The 18943-nt window shown below is 45.7% G+C and overlaps 2 protein-coding genes across 4 annotated transcripts in view; one reads left to right on the top strand and one right to left on the bottom strand.

The window, feature by feature from the left end:
* Positions 1-18943, top strand: part of RPL12 (ribosomal protein L12) — a 534927-nt gene that overhangs the window by 145453 nt on the left and 370531 nt on the right. The gene's annotated exons all lie outside the window — the stretch shown is intronic.
* The window catches only part of GARNL3 (GTPase activating Rap/RanGAP domain like 3), a 149947-nt gene that overhangs the window by 106736 nt on the left and 24268 nt on the right, over positions 1-18943 (bottom strand). For both annotated transcript variants that reach the window (XM_049637751.1, XM_049637741.1), the window contains exon 3: positions 4831-4900. In XM_049637751.1, the coding sequence (XP_049493708.1) occupies positions 4831-4900 (70 nt within the window). The remainder of the gene's footprint in view (positions 1-4830; positions 4901-18943) is intronic.

Raw genomic sequence — 18943 nt, 5'->3', positions numbered from 1 at the left:
AAACGTTGAAAAAAAAAAATTAAAAAAAAAAAGAAAACAGCGACTCAAACAAATACTCGCACACCAGCGTTCATGGCAACATTATTAACCATAGCTAAAAAAGTACAAGCAACCCAAGTATTCATTTAGATAAATGGATAAACCAAATGTGGTGTCTATAAAGGACACAATTCATCCATGACAGGGAAGAAATTCTGATACATGCTAGAACATGGATGGGCCTTGAAAAAAGCATGCCAAGTGAAATAAACCAGACACAAAGGACAGAGACAGTAGCACTCCACTTACGTGAGGTCCCTAGAATAGGCAAATGCATAGAGACAGAAAGTAGACTAGAGGTTACAGGGGCTGGGAAGAGAGGGGAATGTGGCGTTGTTGTCTAATGGGTACAGTTACTCTCAGGGATGATGAAAAATGCTCTGATAGTGGGTGATGATGATAGCTGCACAACATTGTGAATATGCTCACTGCCCCCCTGAAGCGTACTCTTAAAAATGCTAAATTTTATGTAGTGCATATTTGACCACAATTAAAAAAAAAAAAAACCAAACAAACAAATAAACAAACCATCACCACTGGGAAAACAGACAGGAGAGAGGTGACTGTGCCATCAGGGGAGCTGGGCCGCAGACAGAACGGCACCGATTTGCACGGGAGAAATCACAGACCAGAGAGAACCCGAGAAAATAGCTGCTTGATGGCTTCCCGGTCACATGAGGCCCAGCTGTGCTGGCTGAGCTTCATTTTGGTGAGACCCACCCACATGCTTTCCGTGAATCGCCTCAGACTTGAGCTGGACTGAGTGGGCCTTTGTTCCTTGCAAGGAAACAATCCCTGATGAAGGCAGGGAACAGCTGGGATCCAGTGAGGCAGCAGCCTGGGCACTAAACGCTGGAGGTTCCTAAAGCCAGACACAGCTCCAGGAGGGCAGAGAAACCGCTTTTCCCTCCTCTCAGGGCTTAGCACCGGGCCTGCTGCGGGGTGACAGGCCTCCACTAAATGGTTATCGGGTGAGCACCGAGAAGCCCTCCGTGAGCCTTCCCGTAAAGGTCTGAGCTTCCACGTTCTCGCTCACCAAGCGTACGCCCAATTTAAATCAAGCCAACTGAGCCCCGAAACCTATCCTCACTGTTGATGTGAACAGCCAAGTTTGGTTCTTCACAAGGACTTCTTTCTACCTCATTCGGTCAAGGTCAAAAGAAGTCTATGCAAAAATTTCAATTTTACAGGCTGCTGGCTACCCTTTTACCAACTTTGAGTTTCAGGATGCCCAAGCTTTATTGAGTTTCCAACAACATTCATCAACCCGAGTGTGTTAAAAAAAAAAAAAAAAAAAAAAAAATTAACCTTATTTTCTCATGACCAGAGAATCCACAAAACAGTTACTAATTTCATCACGCCTGTTGGTCAGAGGACAGCAAACGTCTCCTTCCTTAAAACACTGGAGTCAGAATTTCAACAGATCCTGAGAGGGCAAAAATGGGACTTGGCTCATTTCACTCGTCTCAACCATGCCAACCACCAGTGCCTGTCATTTCTAACAAGGGAAGAGTCGACACAACCTTAATTGCACAAAAGGAGGGGAACTGGCACCCAGAGAGTCTATGGCAATGTTGGGCTACCACATGATTAAAATGGTAACTGGGAGACCATATAACAAGAAGACATCTACAGGGGCACCTGGGTGGCTCAGCTGGCTGAGCGTGCGACTTCAGCTAGGGTCATGATCTCAGAGTTTGTGGGTTCGAGCCCCACATCAAGGCTCTGTGCTGACAGCTCAGAGCCTGGAGCCGGCTTTGGATTCTGTGTCTCTCTTTCTCTGCCCCTCCTCCACTCACGCTCTGTCTCTGTCTTTCAAAAATGAATAAACGTTAAAAAAAAAAAAAAGACATTTACAAAATAAAGCTAAATGAAAAAAAGAGAGAAATGTAAAATTATACATATAATTATACATATAATTGATTACAACTATGTGGGAATGAGGTGAGTAGCTCTAAAGACTGCAAGGTACCCAAAGGAGATGAAAAAAGGGGCTGCAGGGCAGAGGAATGACACATGGATTTTTTTTAATGCTTATTTATTTATTATGAGAGAGAGACAGAGAGAGAGAATGCATGCAAGTGAAAGAGGAGCAGAGAGAGGGGCAGAGAAAACCTTAAGCAGGGTCCATGCTGTGGGTGCAGAACCCGACATGGGGCTTGAACTCACAAACCTCAAGATTATGACCTGAGCCCAAATCAACTCTGATGCTTAACCAAGTGAACCACCTAATTCCCATTATTGGAATTTTTAAATGTATTTAAAATTTACTTTATAATATTCAAAAAGTCAACTACACACACACACACACACACACACACACACACACACACACACACGCACTCATGGCTCCAGAGTAAAAATCTGAACAAATGGAAGGAAGAATTTTAGCCAGTGAGCTGCCTCATCAGGCTGGGGATGACGATGGCTAGTCTAGGGCTCGCCAAGGCAGGGTTTCTTCAAGCGTGATCCTGGGACTGGAAACATCACCATCCTCTGGGAACTTGCTAGAAATGCACGTTCTGGGTTAACCCCAGACCTACTGGATTGGAAATTCTGGGGATGGGGCCCAGCAGCCCGTTGTGATAAACTCTCCATGTGATGCAGGTGGCTGCTCAAGTTTGAGAACCCCTACACTCAAGCACCTCCCCAACCTGACAGTGTGTGGTTCCCACGAGTCTACAAAGGGTCATCTTTGGGGGGTCTGGGAGATCAGTTAAGTGTCTGACTTCAGCTCAGGTCATGATCTCACGGCTCATGAGTTCCAGCCCCGTAACAGGCTCTCTGCTGTCAGCACAGAGCCCGCTTCAGATCCTCTGTCTCCCTCTCTCTCTGCCCCTCCCCCACCAGCACGCATGCTCTCTCTCAAAAATAAACATTTAAATAAGTAAGTGAATAAATAATCCGACTTTCATGACTTTGTTTTCTCCCCAAACACCACTCTCACTGTTTATAAGAGCTCCGAATGACTTACTGGATCAGGTTCAAAGTCTTTACCTGAGTGAGAGTCACGGTTCTACGTTTATTGCCAAATTTTATCTATACCACCACAGACGGCTACCTAACAGCAACTGTGCTTCTGCGTGCCATCTCATTCAATCCTCCCGACAACTCTATGAGGCAGATAATATTAATATCTCCATTTATATAATAATATGATATCCCCACAGATGAGAAAGCGGGGGCCAAAAGAAGTCCAAGATCATACAGCTAGGAAATGATGAAACAGGCACGACTTCAGAGCATGTGTTCTTTGGTACCACGGGGGTTCAGAGAAGCTCCCAGACAACGGTGGGTGGTGGAGCCAGTATGCGGAGCCGGCCCGATTTCAAAGTCTGCCGGCTCTGTACCACTCGGCTCTGCTGCCTCACACTGTCTGCTAGGCAGGGCCACTTGCTCACTGCCCTTGGAATACAGCACCGCCAAGAATCACATTGCTGGCCAACATCTACTGTCGATCTTCTTTCACCACCAACCCGCGTTAGACAGCCTGTGTGAGGCCTTCCAGGCTGCTTCCGTAAGATCCCTGGCCAGGAAGGGTCACACCCTCCCTTCTCTTAACCCCCACCGTGCCCTATCTGTATCCCTCTCCCGGTATTTACCAGTTCCCGCCCCGAATTACAGTGACACACGTGCTCCTTCCGGAGAGGCGGTGGTCTGAGCTGGCCCGGTGCCACCGATGACTGACCCAGAACATGCACTGATTGAGTCAATCAACGTGTCTTTTATGTGACTAAATTCATTTTTTAGATATTTCACGTATCTTATCTGCCCAGCTCAAGACAGTAAGCTCCTTAAGAACAAGGACCAAACCTTTTACTTAGTTTATATTTTCAAGACTACTCAGCCCTGGGCCAGATAATACAGTCAAGTCTGTAAGATAAGCTGGAGTTCAAATAAAATGCTACCGGTACACAACTCTGGTATAATTTTTCCTACTACTTAAGCCCTGCAAGAATGCAGCATGTATTAGTGGAGGATAACTGGGTTCGACACAAATGGATCCAAGCAACTCATTTTTTTTGTAAATAGAAATAATAAACTTAATGTTTTTAATAGTGTTAGATAACAATCAAGAGAATTCCACGAGCACATTTTCCTGAAAATTTGTTCAAATTTCCATGGGGGACCAAAATCACAATTCTGTCTTTAAAAAATTGAGGCTAAAATATGCCTTCATTATTCCTCTTTTAAAATGAAAGCATACTCTTTCCAAAAATCATAACATAAACCCAATGTCTCTCATAAGGAAAATGTGTATGTTTTCATTCCGCATATCTATCGTCTATTAAAGTCATTTATCTAGCCCAACAAATATACTTTTAATAGGAAGAAAAAAAAATCTCATCAATATTCTAACTCCTATCACATATATCCAGAAAGCAAAGGTACAGAAAATCAGAATAAGTCCTTCAATAACATTTAAACCTCAGAAACGAGGTGTGTAAACTTTTAAGAATAAGATAATACAAAAACCCAATGCTGCCTCTCGTAATTCATTAATCATTTAACTGAATTACATACCCCAATTTTATACACCAGAGAAAAATACCAAGCCACAACATATTTTTAACAGACTGGGAGACACAGATTAAGAGTACGTGACAATAAAAACAAGTAGATAAAGATGATCGGATTTTTATGGCCTTTCAACAGTCATTTCTTCCCGTCCAAGCCTTATACTGTACCCACATGGTCTGACAGTAAATAGACAACAAAAGATCTGATGAGCTTGGCGATGCTCTAAATCTAAATCAATGTACTACCACTGAACAGACAGTGTAAACTTACCAGCTCCACAGATCCATAATGTTTCCTACTGAAATCCCCACGTCTACAGCCTAGGTCTTCCGAGACAGAGCTGGAACAAAAATGCTTCATCAGTATTATACATAGCGATCTGGCCACAAACCTTCTGCAAAAATCCACTACCATTTGCAAAAAGGGCTGCTATGGAACAGGCTCGCCCCAGCTCCTCACTGCAGGGGAGCCTCCTCGCCACAGACACAGTCCTCAGCAGCCATTGCAGTGCCCAGCTTCCTGGAGCCCTCAGTAAAAAGAAAAACACCCGAGTCATCCCTGCAAGTATAGGCAATGATTGAATTAAATATTTAGTCATTTGGAATCGATTGAAATTTCCAAGGCGACCGGTGGTTTATAATTTCATTTCTGTATAACCAAAGGGGATGAGAAACCCTGCAGTAAACTTGAGGCCAGGGACAAAGCTTGCAATTATCTTTCGTTTAAGAGAGCCTCTTTGTCCCACATGTTCAACATAAAAATAACCAGCATTATTTGATGCTATATGGCAGAAATGAAACTTGAAATAGGAGGGAAAAACTTCAAAATCCTGGTAGGCCCCTCCCCAACACCCCCCCCCCGCCCCGCTTTAATTTATGACAATATGACAATGTGAAAAAAAGAGAGCAGCCCTGACAGAAAAATCTAAAAACCTAACTTCAAGGATATTTAGTTTTTATATAACGGTAGCTAATGCCTCTCCCACCCACCCCCCACCCCCAGGAGGCTTAAATCAGATAAGAAAAATCACATGCATTGTGGAGAAGAGCAATTAAGACACGGGTGAAACTCTTACTGCATTTACATCTTGAATGTATAGTTACACACTCAAAAGATACATATCTTATCCACGAGGTAGTATATTTAGGACCCCAGGCAGTGCTCCTGAAACCACCGGAGATTCACAAATGCAAGCAGCTTTAACAAGTCTTGTCCTCAGAGGTCATGCAAATAACTCCTACTGAAACGTAGAAAACAGAACTGCACGGGAGCTCCATGTTTGATATATCCAAAAATGTTTGGGCTCTAACATGCAGAGAAAGGTGAATCTTGTACCTTTTCATCCTTCCTTAAAAGGTAGCTACATTTTCTACATTACAGCCTCCTTGGCACGCTCAGGAAGAGACTGACTCTGCTGTTTAGCATCCACGGACCTGACTCTTTGCCAGGACACTATTTGATAGGCTCCAAGCAAGACAGCATGAGAGAAATGAGATTAGAGGGTCTAATGGTATTCTGCTTCCACCATTTCACAGAGATGGCTGAATTAATCTTATATGAGAAATTTAACCTTTCGTAGTTTCCACTTCCTTAGCAGAAAATGTGCAACAAATTAATGACTGCAGCTTGGAAGAGTGTCCTAGATATTACCCAGGCAACCGTCCTGCTTTCAGTGACAGGATTTTCTGTCCCCCCCCCCAACCCCCCCCCCCCAAATCCCTGAAAGAGATTTAAAACTTCTGGTCTGTATGAAATATGTCCTCTATGTCCATTTTCAAAACCCTCCTGGAGAATCTGCCATTGCCCTACATAACAGTTTCAGGATCCTTCCCTGGTGGCCTTGCATAACCGAGAGAGGAGGCTCCAGTGACAGGAGTGTCTAAGCACCAGCCGGAGATCAGGCAGAGAGTGGACGCCCAGTGGCTGATGACAGAAAGCTCTGTCTGTCTGGCTCGGCCCACCTCTTCAGTTTTAGTGGGGCCACCAGCCCACCATCAATAGCAGCAGTTTCTAACACGAATGGCCAATATCATGAAAAGAACAAACATGCTGGGCTCTGGGCCCCTCCCCAGGCTGCTCTCAGCACCACCGAGGGTGTTCTAAGACACAGTGCCAGCTCCCTAACTTTGCCAACAGCCAGAAAGTAACTCGACAAAGATGACGGGTCTGTGTCCTGGGGCAATCACATCCTCAGAAGCTTCATAGTGGGAAAGCAGTGTCCTATGAAAACAACCAGGAGAGAGATAAACAGAACATCTGCTATCGGTTGTCCTTTTCCCCCTCTAATTACATCTCCCCCAATACACTGCAGAGACAGTGCCTGCTGATGGTGGGAGCCAGGCTGAACTATATGGGGTGCACTTCTGTGGCCTCAGGAGGCACTCAAACCGCCTCGTTATGAAACCCTCCTGGCTCCCCTATGCCGTCCCCAGGCTCTCTGGCCCCTTCGGACCCAGCACAGGAGATGTGATTGAAGAGGTCACCCGGAGCTCCAAGAGGAACTTTGTTCTCCTGCAGGTCCCCACGCCTGGCCTACTGCTCGGCACAGAGTGGACATGCGGGACATGTTTGTTGTATTAGTGGAGATCTTCGCACACCGTTTGGATCTAACTAGCTAATGCCCGAGAGCACCCCTCGTGGGCACGAAGGCTGACATTCTCTCTCATAAGCCAATGGTCATTGTTCCATCCGTCCAGACAGCTCTGGCCCAGGAAGCAGACACTGCTATGTGCACGCCAAACCTTAATCTGTTTTCCTCTTGGGCTTGTCACTAGACTACGTGTCCCAAGCCTCTTGCAGTGTGACTGCATGACTGGGCTCTGGCAAAGAGGATATGGGCACCACTTCCAGGCACATCCCATGGGACGTCTTACTTTCCTTCCCCTTGGCCAGCAGGGTGGGGAGGGCTGCAAGGACCCCCAGGAGGGCAGAGACCCAAAAACACCTGGGTCTCTGAAAGACGAAGCAGAAGGCCACACCTCCAAGAGCCTCCGTATTAGAATATGATGTGAGCAAGAACTAAACACTGAGTGTGTCCGTCCCTTAGAATTTAGGTTTACCCGTTAAAGCTGCGGTGTCACCCAAAGTCATATGGAAGTAGGTATCTTGCAAGTGGGGTGCTCCCATATCAACAACCTACTATCTGTGGCACCGGCCTGGTAGGCAGGCAGCTGCCAGTAAGGAAATTGATCTCAGAGGCTGGGAAAATGGAGATCTACGTAACAAGGTGGCAAAATGTGGATGAAGCTTACACCCACGGTAATGTAGAAGGCGGACCTGCAGCCCTAGGGAAAGTGGCTGGACAGAGCAGTGATGCTGTGCATGGCTGCCACTGGCCGACCTTAGCAAGGTTTTTTACAAAGAAGAGACGAACCCGGGCAAGAGCCAGATGGATTTCACACACAAGAAGCAAACAGAGAGCGTCTAGAGACCAAGGGCTTCACAGGCTTTGAGAATTCACGGGTTTTGGACTCCAGACAGTAAGAGTTCTGGCCAGTGCAGTGTGGGTAGAAATGATGGGTACCTCTTCCACAAATAGTCCTTGCTCTCTTTCCTCATCCACTGGTTGAATGGAGAGGGCAATGAAGACCAAGCGGGGGGTGAAGCCACAACATGAAGGAGGCTTGGTGACCACAGAGAAGATCCCACATGATGTGAGTGAAAAATAACTTTTCTTATTTTATGGCACTAAGACTCAGAGTTTATTACAACAGGTGATTTTACCTTAACAGATAAAGCTCTCCACAGGTAACAGACAGGGGAAGGGTAACTCCCGCAAAAAGGGGTTGTCAGAGGGCTGGTGGGCCAGGACAACTCTCCGGGGTGAGCAAACAGTGGCCCCCCAACTGCCCGTTACTGCGAACAAAGTTTTATTCGCACACAGCCGCGCCCTCTGGATACAGGTAGTCTGCAACGGCTTTGGCATCACAAAGGCCGAATTGAGTAGCTGCAACAGAGACTGCATGGGCCACAAAGCTCAAGCTATGTACTACCTGGCCTTTTTACATAGAAAGTTTGCCCGGCCACTGCCATGCAGCCTCACAGATCCTTTTTGTTGGTTTCAGGCCTACCCATAAACTGTGATTAATAAGCCAATGGAAATACTCAAGTCCACCAGAATCCCTGGGGGAAGCTTTCTAAAAATGCAGGTTCCCTGGCCCTATTCCCAGAGGCTGTGATTCAGCTCGTCTGTGACTCTAACAAGCAGCCGGGAGAATTCTGATACAGGTGGTCCACAGACAGTGTTTTGAAAAATACTGCACTTCCAGACGACTCTGGAATCCCTGGGAAACCCGTTAACCATTCTGCAGCACTTTTATAAGGAAGGACAAGGCCTTGTTTGTTTTCTACTAATGGGAGGACATACGGGTGATACGGTCCTTAGGGGCAGGTGCTTCAGTCACAGATATAAGTCCTTAACCTCTCTGGGCAATAGTTCCCTCCTGGATAAAATGTGGTTGTTGGTATCGCCTACTTAACAGGGTTAGAAAGAATAAATTAGAATAAAAGTTTATTTTAAGCACAAGGTCTGTCACATAAAAACTACTCAATTAGTGTTAGCTTTTTTTTTAAAATGTTTATTTATTTTTGAGACAGAGAGAGACAGAGCATGAATGGGGGTGGGTCAGAGAGAGGGAGACACAGAATCTGAAGCAGGCTCCGGGCTCTGAGGTGTCAGTACAGAGCCCAATGTGGGGCTTGAACTCACAGACCATGAGATCATGACCTGTGCCGAGGTCGGATGCTCAACCGACTGAGCCACCCAGGCGCCCCAGTGTTAGCTATTATTACTGCTCTTATTAGGAGTATCAATTCTTAGGTTGTTAGAGCCCTGGGAAGGGACATTTGCCATAAATGATTACGCGCTTTTTCCAGAGTTTTAAATAAGACCACTCCCCCGCCAACCTTGCAGCAGAAGAGGAGGCTTGGGGCCAAGCAGTAGGCCTCCCAGGGCAAGGCTAAGTATAGCATCACAGCTCAGCATGACATCTCCTCCCTAAAAGGGTTGCCCTAGCAGTGCGACCTCACCTAGAAAATACTTAGGACCCAAGAACATGTCACCAGCACAAGGCAGGTGCAAAAAAGAACCAGAGAGTTCAAGTTCTTCACATGCAGTGTGGTCTGGGCTCTAAATAAACTGTTTTAGCAAAACTAATGTGTGAGGATGCCGGATCATGCTTTGCAAGCGTGTACAGAGCTGAGGACCTTCATGTCACGTCTCTAAATAAGGCCAGGGACGGGAGCACAGATTTCCAGCCCCACAAAGAGGCTAGAAAAATTACCATTATATAAGTCAGGTTCTCGGAAGGCAGGACAACCCCCTCCAAAGAGTCAAACTAAATAAGGAAAGAAAAGAAGCGGACACTCAATGATACAGGTTCTTACTCGACTGACCTGGAGCTTAGTGACTCACCTTAACGACAGGCCAGAACCCCACCAGTCCAGGCCTCAGTCATTTCTAGCCCTGCTGGAATAGTTAAAGCCAGCACGGGGACTCTTCCTGGATCAGCAGAGAGAATTTGTGAAAGGCAACAGGCAGTTTTTCAGAAGCCTACTGATGGCAGAGTTCAATGTCAGGAGCTCCAGGACAATGCCTCAGCCCCCTTGATAAGCAGAGAGTAATAGACAGATGGAAGAGATTCCCCTATTTGAGGAACAGAGAGGCTAAAAAATGTGCCAGACTACAGACTGAGGCGTGGAGGGAGCCTGAGCTTCTAAACACCAGGAACTAGAACAGCTTATTGCACATAAGGGACCAGTTGTCTCTCTTGAAGATAAGCGACACCGAAAAAGCAGAGATGCAATTATACATTAATTTCCAGGGGTGAAATGGAAGAATTCTATCCTCGTTTGAAGACACTTAAGATACCAGGAAGAAGGAATTAAGCAGGAAGATCTGTCGAGTGAAAGGAGCCCTGGAAATCAGAGCCCCTCGATTCTTGCTTCAGACAGCACCCTGTTCCCCTACCGTGTTGCTGGGGTTGCAGGTACCATGTGCTCTGTGGACCAGGATCTTAAGTTTACCACACCCTTAGCAAATTCCACCAGCCATAAGGTGGTCAGACACGCGTGCCCGGATTTGGATCTCTTTGGCACACTGGCTCTGTGACCTCAGGCAAGTTACTTACCCTCCCTGAACCTCTTTCCTCATCTATGACATGGGCTTAAAATAACATCTGCCTCCACGGGGGGATTAAAAGCACAACACCTGACATAGTAGCCACTAAATAAATGTTCGTTATTCTAAACCCCACAGACCTTATCTATCTTGGTCACCACCACCAGGCCCTGTGCGTCTTACAGAGTACCTGCCTCATAGCAGGCTGCTCAGTACATATTTGTTGAATAAATGAATCATGAATAAACGAATGATAATGTCTGCTCACCTTTGCTCTGCTTAAGCTCAGGTGGGTCCCTGCTTCCTTTTCATTCCCCTTTCCCCCACCCCCGAATTAGCTATTCTGAAACATCTTTTTCGGTGCATCTGATGTTACTTTCACTGTTACTCATCACCTTTCTCATTCAAATCCTCTTTTCTCCAACATTCTGGAATGCATTCCTCCTAGAATATTTACGTACTCACTAAGTTTCCAACAAAGACATATGTCCCCAGAATTCATCTGGTTCTCTACTATTAATGAAGTCTTACAATTCCCTGCAAGGTTTCTCTTAGTAACGATCTCTACCACCGCCTCTAAAATTTTCTAAATAAAAAAAAACAGCAACCACACCAAATACTGGTGAGGACAGGAGCAGCCGGACCTCTCACACACTGCGGTGGGAATGTCACATGGTAAGCTGAGCCTCTTTGGGAAACAGTTTGGCAGTGACTTATAAAATTAAACGTGCAGTTCACCCATATGACCCAGTAATTGCACCCTTGGGCATTTATCCTGGAGAAATGAAAGTGGATAGGCACAAAAATCTGTACACAAATGTTTCCTAGCAGCTTTCTGCGGAAAAGCCCCAAGCTGGGAAAATCCTAGAAGTCCTTGAAAGGGCAAATGGTTAAACAAACTATGGTATATCCATCCCACGGAGTATTGCTCAGTAATTAAAGGAACAAACTACTGCAAAATGCAACAACTTGCACCAATCTCCAGGGGATTATGGTGCGTAGAAAAAAGCCAATCCTAAGAGGTTACATTGTGTGTGGTTCCGTTTATATAACATTCTCGAAATGACAAGGTTAGGGAGGTGGGCATGGTTATAAAGGGCTACATGAGGCACCCTGCGGTGATGGAGCCTTTTTGTACCTTGCCTGTGGTGGTGGGTAACCAGACCCAGCCATACCACAGAACTGCACGTAAAACAGGAAATCTAGGACCAGCAGACTGTATCCATGACAACTTTGTGGTTGTGATACACTGTATGATAGTGACATAAGATGCTACCTTGGGGGGAACTGGGTAAAGGGCACATGGGATCTCTCTCTGTTCTTTTTTTTTTTTCTCCTTAAGCCGCTGCATGGGGCTTGAACTCATGATCCCGAGATCAAGTCATGAGCTCTACCGACTAAGCCAGCCAGGTGTCCCTCTCTGTGTTATTTCTTACAACTTTATATGAATCTATGATTCTCTCAAAAATAAAAAGTTTCATTTAAAAAAACTATCTGAGGGGCGCCTGGGTGGCTCAGTCGGTTAAGCGTCCGACTTCGGCTCAGGTCATGATCTCACGGTTTGTGGCTTCGAGACCCTCATCGGGCTCTGTGCTGACAGCTCGGAGTCTGGAGCCTGCTTCGGAGTCTATGTCTCTCTCTCTCTCGGCCCCTCCCCTGCTCGCTTGCTCTCTCTCTCTCTCAAAAATAAATAATTTTAAGATATTAAAAAAAAAAAAAACTGTATCTGAGCCCAAATTCTTTCACTTATTCAATAAATAGTTACGGCGCACCTATGAGATCCCAGGTGGCAAGCCAGGTGCTAAACCTGAGACGTGTGGACCCTGCCCTCACAGCACTTACAGTTCAGCAGGAAATGTTCAAGTACACGGCGTTTCACAGGAAAAATATTGTGCAAGAAAAGCACATCTGGGTCTAGCAAATATAGTAAATTGTAAAACAGCCTCTTGTTATGCCTTCGTGAGTAGCATATGCAAACTTCAGGTGCGGGTGCCCCACAGCAGAAGCCTGGGAGGTCTGTTGTGCTTTCCTCGGCACCAGACCGGCCATCCGGAAAGCTGGGAACCACCACCTACCAAATGATCCCAGTAAGTGTAATGTCTGGGCATCTGCTCGCTCCCTTTCCCACACTTCAGTGACCTGGGTTTTCCTCTCCTATAAGGTCATGACTGGAGGGCTTTCCAGCTGACAGTATAATTTGTCCACAGGAGACCTCTACAGGTATGACCACAAAGTGTTAAACAGGAACTTCTTCAAGGAAAAAAAAAATCAACAGACAACATATGTTGCTGCACACCTCCCTTGATCACTTGCAGGTTTTACTTCTTTGGGGAAATCCTTCCAAGGTCTGTCTCGGCAGGTCCTCAGAGTTTTTCCACTGACGTGCACAAGATCTGCCTCTGGCTGCGCCCAGGCCCCGAAGGGACGCATGCTATCCAGGGTGGGCGCTTCTGAACAGTCCCCTATGTGGCAAGAATCCTAGGGAAGACCCAGGTCATTCTGACGCTGGCGACTCAGAAGAGCGCCACTGGCCCCTGGGCCTGAGCCGGTTAGATATGCAGACTCTCGGGCCCTACCCCAGGCCTAATGAAACAGAATCGCCTCTTAACAAAATCTCCTGAGGTTTCAGATACACACTGAAATTTGGGAAGCACCAATTCCACATCTTGATTCTCAAACTTTTTCCCTAATTTGTTTTATGATGACATACTTCAAGACACAGAAAAATAGATAACATAATGAACATTACAGATAGACTTGAAACGCCGGGGTACCTCTCTTTGATCCTACTGCCCTCTCTCCTTCCCCTGAAACAATCACTAAATAATTTGATATATACTTCTGGCTCATATTTTTATATTAGTACTACCTATGTACTTACTCATAAACAATATGCAATATTATTTTGCATGTTTTAAAATTTTACACAAATAAATACCGCACTATGGTATGTCTTTCCACAACTAATGTCTCTGGTTGAACAATCTGATGCCAAGATTTAGACATGTGGATACCCGTAGCTCTAATTCATTCACACACACGGCTGTACAGCATCCTTCTGCATTAATGTACCGTCGTTCTTCCATTCTCCTACTCTTGGACATTTCAGTTGTTTCCAGTTTCTAAGCAACACTGTGATGAACATCCTTTCACAGCTCTCCTTCAAGACGATAATCATGTCCCTAGATCACATACCCAGGAGGGGGAACTGCTGGGTCATAAGAGCCTGTTTATTTTTTCTACATTTTGCAAACTTGCTTTCCAAAGCGAGAGTAGCGATTTCCTCCCCCAACTGTAGCATGTGTGTTGTGGGTGCTCTGCATCCTCGCTAACACTTGGTGGGTTTGGGCCAGTCTGAAGGACATGAAATAGGGTCTCACTGAGATGTGGTTTCAGTTTTAACTCCCCTGATAACACGAGCCTGGACATCCTTTCCTTTGCTTATTAGCTCTATGGGCTACCTTTTCTAGGATGTACAATATTCCTGATCCTCTGCCCACTCCCCTTCTGTAGGTTGTTGGTCTTTTCCTAGTTGATTTCTAAGAATTATTTGTATACTCTGAATACCAACCCTTTCTGCTTAAAAAAAAAAGCACAGATGTCTTCTTTAAAACAGTGGTTTTTCTTTCAAAAATTTGCTCCTGGTATCTTTTACCATGCAGAAATTTAAAAATGCTATGGGGCGCCTGGGTGGCTCAGTCAGTTAAGCAGCATCCCCCTTTGGCTTAGGCTGTGATCTGATTTGTGAGTTCAAGCCCCACATCGGGCTCTCTGCTGTCAGCACAGAGCCTGCTTTGGAACTTCTGTCCCTCCCCTTCCCTGCTTGCACACACTCCCTCTCTCAAAAATAAAAAAACAGGGGCACCTTGGTGGCTCAGTCTGTTAAGTGTCTGACTTTGGCTCAGGTCATGATCTCGCGGTTCGTAAGGCTACGCCCCACATCGAGCTCTGTGCTGACAGCTTGGGGCCTGGAGCCTGCTTCGGATTCTGGGTCACCCTCTCTCTCTGCCCCTCCCCCACTCATACTGTGTGTGTGTGTGTGTGTGTGTGTGTGTGTGTGTGTGTGTCTCTCAAAAAGAAACAAACATTAAAAAAATAAATACAAAAATTCTAGTGTAAACATGTTCAATCTTTTCCTTTCTGGTCTTTGTTTTTCTGACTTATGAAATCCTTCACCACCACACATCATAAAGATAGTCTTTATGGTCTATATGGTCTTTATAGTCTTTATGGTCCGGGTGCCTGGGTGGCTCAATTGGTTAAGCTCCGGACTCTTGATTTTGGCTCAGGTCATGATGTCACAGTTTGTAGGTTTGAGCCTCACAATCGAGCTCTGTGCTGACAATGTAGAGGAGTCTGCTTGGGATTCTCTCTCTGTCCCTCTCTCTCTGTCTCTCTCATATATAGATGCCCAGTCCCCACCCCAAACCTCCTGGATCAGAATCTTCAGGAGTGGGATCTAAGCACCTGTCTTTTTAACCAAAATAAATTCCAAAGGTGACTCTGAGAAATGCCGGCAGACCTATTTTCTATCCTGGATGCCAACGGAAGGCGTCTCCTCTACAGAACCCCATGGAACCATCTAATCTCTGTCTCTTTCACCAGCTCAGTCTTTCTCTCTCTCTTTTTTTCTGCAGAGACTGTGCTTTGCATTCCAATGATATCAGTACTACCGACAAGCCCCAAATTTACACCTCCAGGCTTCATGTGCACTCGTTTACCTTTCCTACTTCTCCCAGAAGTGCCAGCAGTTTAGTGTGGGTTTGGCAAAACTGATCCAAGAAGGTGATTTCTCACTTCCGCCAGTGGTTGATTATTTTCACAGTCTCTAACCTATGGAGCGAAGCACCGTTGACTTCTCTCTCCCAAGATCTACAGTCAGTCCTCAAACGTCACCAGTGACCACCTCCCTCCCAGTCCCTCTGTCTGACGGGTCCCCGTTGTCTGCAACTGAGATGCCTACAGTGGCCTAGCCAGTCTCCCTGTGTCTTCATCATACAATCTTAGGATAGAAGAGACTTCCACAGACTTCCAGCTCCAGACACGTAAGGACCATCTGGGGTCCAACCTGTCATTTGTGATTGTGTATTCTCTACCAGACACTACTTACACACCGTTAGTGATCACAAACACAGTTTGCCCCAAGGCCCTCCATTCTTGGGAATGGAGAAACCGTTTTCTCCTGGAGTGAACTGAAGTCCATCACATCTGAATTTCCACTAGCTGGTCCTACATCTTCACCCTTTCATTTTTTCCTTAATTTCTTTACCATTACTTACCCGCCCCGCACCCCCGGCCACTGTGGGACCTGCCCGCGCCCCAACTCAGCACTTCAAACACTCTACCTTTCTTCCTTTTCCTTCAGCTCATGAGCAGTTTCTTAGCTTCTTATCTTCAGACCTGGAATGCCCTCTCTAAACTCCTTTTTCTTCCCGACTCACTCCCTGCTCCCAGTCTAGAAATTCCAAAGAAGGGATTGGATTAACGTCTGCCTCTCCCACTAGACTATAAATCTTACACTGGCAGGATCTTCCTTGGTTTTGCTCAATGTAAAATCCTTAGCACCTAACATAATACTTGGCACAGAGTCAGCTCTTACTGGGGTTGTACTGAATGATGGGAAGGGGGATGGGAAGGGGAACGGGAAGGGGAGGGAGAAAGAGAGAAAAAGAGAAAGAGAGGGAGGGAGGGGGGAAGGAATGAAACAAGCCAGTTCACCCTTTGAGGCCATATAAAATAAGTTAAGATGGGGCACCTGGGTGGCTCAGTTGGTTAAGTGTCTGACTTCAGCTGAAGTCACAATCTCATGGCTGGTGAGTTTGAGCCCTGCTCTCAGGCTCTGTGCTGACAGCTCAGAGCCTGAAGCCTGTTTTGGATTCTGCGTCTCCTTCTCTCTCTCTGCCCCTCCCCTGCTTGCACTCTGCCTCTCGGTCTCTCAGAAATAAATAAAAACGTTAAGAAAGATTTGGAGAAAAAAAAAAAAAAACAACCAAGATCACTTCTATAGGCAGGCCTGTCAAATATCTGAGGAGGGCCTCATGTCCCCTAGGGCTTTTCTTCTTTACAAGGGTCCAGGAGTAACACAGGAGGGTCGGGTGAGCTAGACTGGGTAGGGAGAGCACACAGGCTGCTTCATGACTTTCTCCAGGGTGGGGCCAGGAGAGCACCCCCGTGTGTTCTCAGTCTCGCTATCGGCTGCTGCTGGAAGTGAGCTCCAGTAGACAGCAGACTCAGGAAATTTGTTTTGAGTCAGAGATGAAAATATTGTACATGTTGCCTCAGGTTAATATCAGCAAATTCATTTCAGAGATGAATACGATGCCAGTATTATGAGCGAACAAAGCAAACACGATGGGAGCCATCACGATGCAAGAACCGTGACCTCGTTCGCTAGTCGTCGGTTCATGAAGTTCACGTTTCCTACACCCGGTGCTTGGTGTCTTTCAATAAGCAGGTGCAAGTGACGGGCACTGTGACATTAAAAAGTGGACAAGATGCAAGTGCCCGACTCATCCCACTGTACACTTAGGATCCTTGCCGTTTACTGCACGTTAAATTATAGCACAAAAAGTTCTTTAAAAATGTCAGACAGAGGAAATACAGAACCTTGTCCTTAAGCTTAAATACGTATCTACGTGGGGGCACTTGGGTGGCTCAGTCAGTTAAGCGTCAAACTTTTGGTTTTGGCTCAGGTCACGATCTCATGGTTTCGTGGGTTCAAGTCCTGCCTTGGGCTCTGTGCTCATGGCACACAGCCTGCTTGAGATTCTCTCTCTCCTCTTTCTCTGCCCCTCCCCCACTCACTTATTCAAAAATGAATAAACTCAAAAAAAAAAAAACCATATACGTACAGAGAAATTCCATGTGCATAAGCATTGCCTGATACTTACTTAGCTCTGTCTAGCCCACCATTAGTTCACTGCTTGATTCCTCCTTCATGAGCCCTCAGTTCTACAAACTGTGAAATGGGGCTTGATGAATGAATTAATTCAACAAATACCGATAACCATAGTACCTTCCTCACAGGGCTGTTGGATTTATGACAAAATACACACGAAGAAGCGCTTAACGTGAAGTCTGCTTTGAGCGCAGTAACTATTTGAATAACCAGAGGTTGTACTCCACGCCTCTCACTAGGAAGACGTGTGTGTGCCTGGAGAACAACACAAAGAAAAAAAAAATCTCTTCGTAGTAGCTACGGTTTGTTATAATCCAAAATGTTCGCACTTTAGGAACATAGCTGTTGGGAGGGAAAAATTTTCCCTCTACCCCCTTAAGTTCTGTGATGGAAGCCTACGAATTAAACAAACAAAAGGATAGATTAACAAGAGACAAGGCATACACACTTGCTTTTTAATTTTATGTGCACAAGGTCCCCACAGACGAGAAAGCCCAAAGAAGCAGTTAGACTCAGGGGCTTGTATATACCCTTTTAACAAAGGGCAATAAAGTGTGGAGAAGTGACTAGACAAAAGGAGGGTCTGAGGCGTCTAGGAGTGGTAAATCATGGTAAGATAAATACACGGGCAAAACTAACAGTAGATCCAAGTAAGGCTGAGTAAGGCTCATTTAGGCAGACACATCTTAGGGCCTTCTCTGTCTCTGGTGAGAAGGGTTATTCTCTTCCTCTGGGTACGGGAGATGGGAGAGGGCACCTTTACAAAGGGAAACTGATGTCCTGCCTTTAAGCAGAGAGGGGGAGGGCAAAAAGTTCTTCCCGTGTGTGGTTTTCCTCCATTGCCTTTAGCTCAAAATAATCTTTATGCCAAAGTAGCATATTCTGGGGTGGCCTATTCTGATTCCCTTCATACCCAATAACCCATATGTGAAGAATTCTTAGTCTCAAGCGTAGAAATAAATGCCATGGAACTGACTGAATTTTACCTTGAGGTGACCTAGGAGAGGGGAGTGGGGAGGCCCAGGCGACATTTTAAATGATCTCTGTACCGTCCTTCTAATTTTCTGGGCCAATTTAGATCCACCCCATGCTTATCTGTGCTCGGTTCTCCTGCAGGCACGTTCAGACCGCGTGGCGGAAGAAAAGCAGCTTACTTTGTGCTTTTAAGGTCAGACTATATTTTTGAAAGGTTTTCTAAAATGTTGACTTCGCTAAGCTACTCTGATTCTGAGATAGTGTAAGAAAATGAGACTATGAAGCCGAGGGTGAGAAAGAGCTTTTAAAGGAAGCAAAGTAATGGATAAACCAAACTTACAGAAGTGTAGGAGGCAAAGTATTTTAATAAGAACGTCTATTACTATAGAAGA

This window comes from Panthera uncia, chromosome D4 (genome assembly GCF_023721935.1).
Source record: "Panthera uncia isolate 11264 chromosome D4, Puncia_PCG_1.0, whole genome shotgun sequence".
In the NCBI taxonomy this organism is placed as follows: domain Eukaryota; kingdom Metazoa; phylum Chordata; class Mammalia; order Carnivora; family Felidae; genus Panthera; species Panthera uncia.
This window is presented reverse-complemented; position numbering and strand designations above follow the sequence as displayed.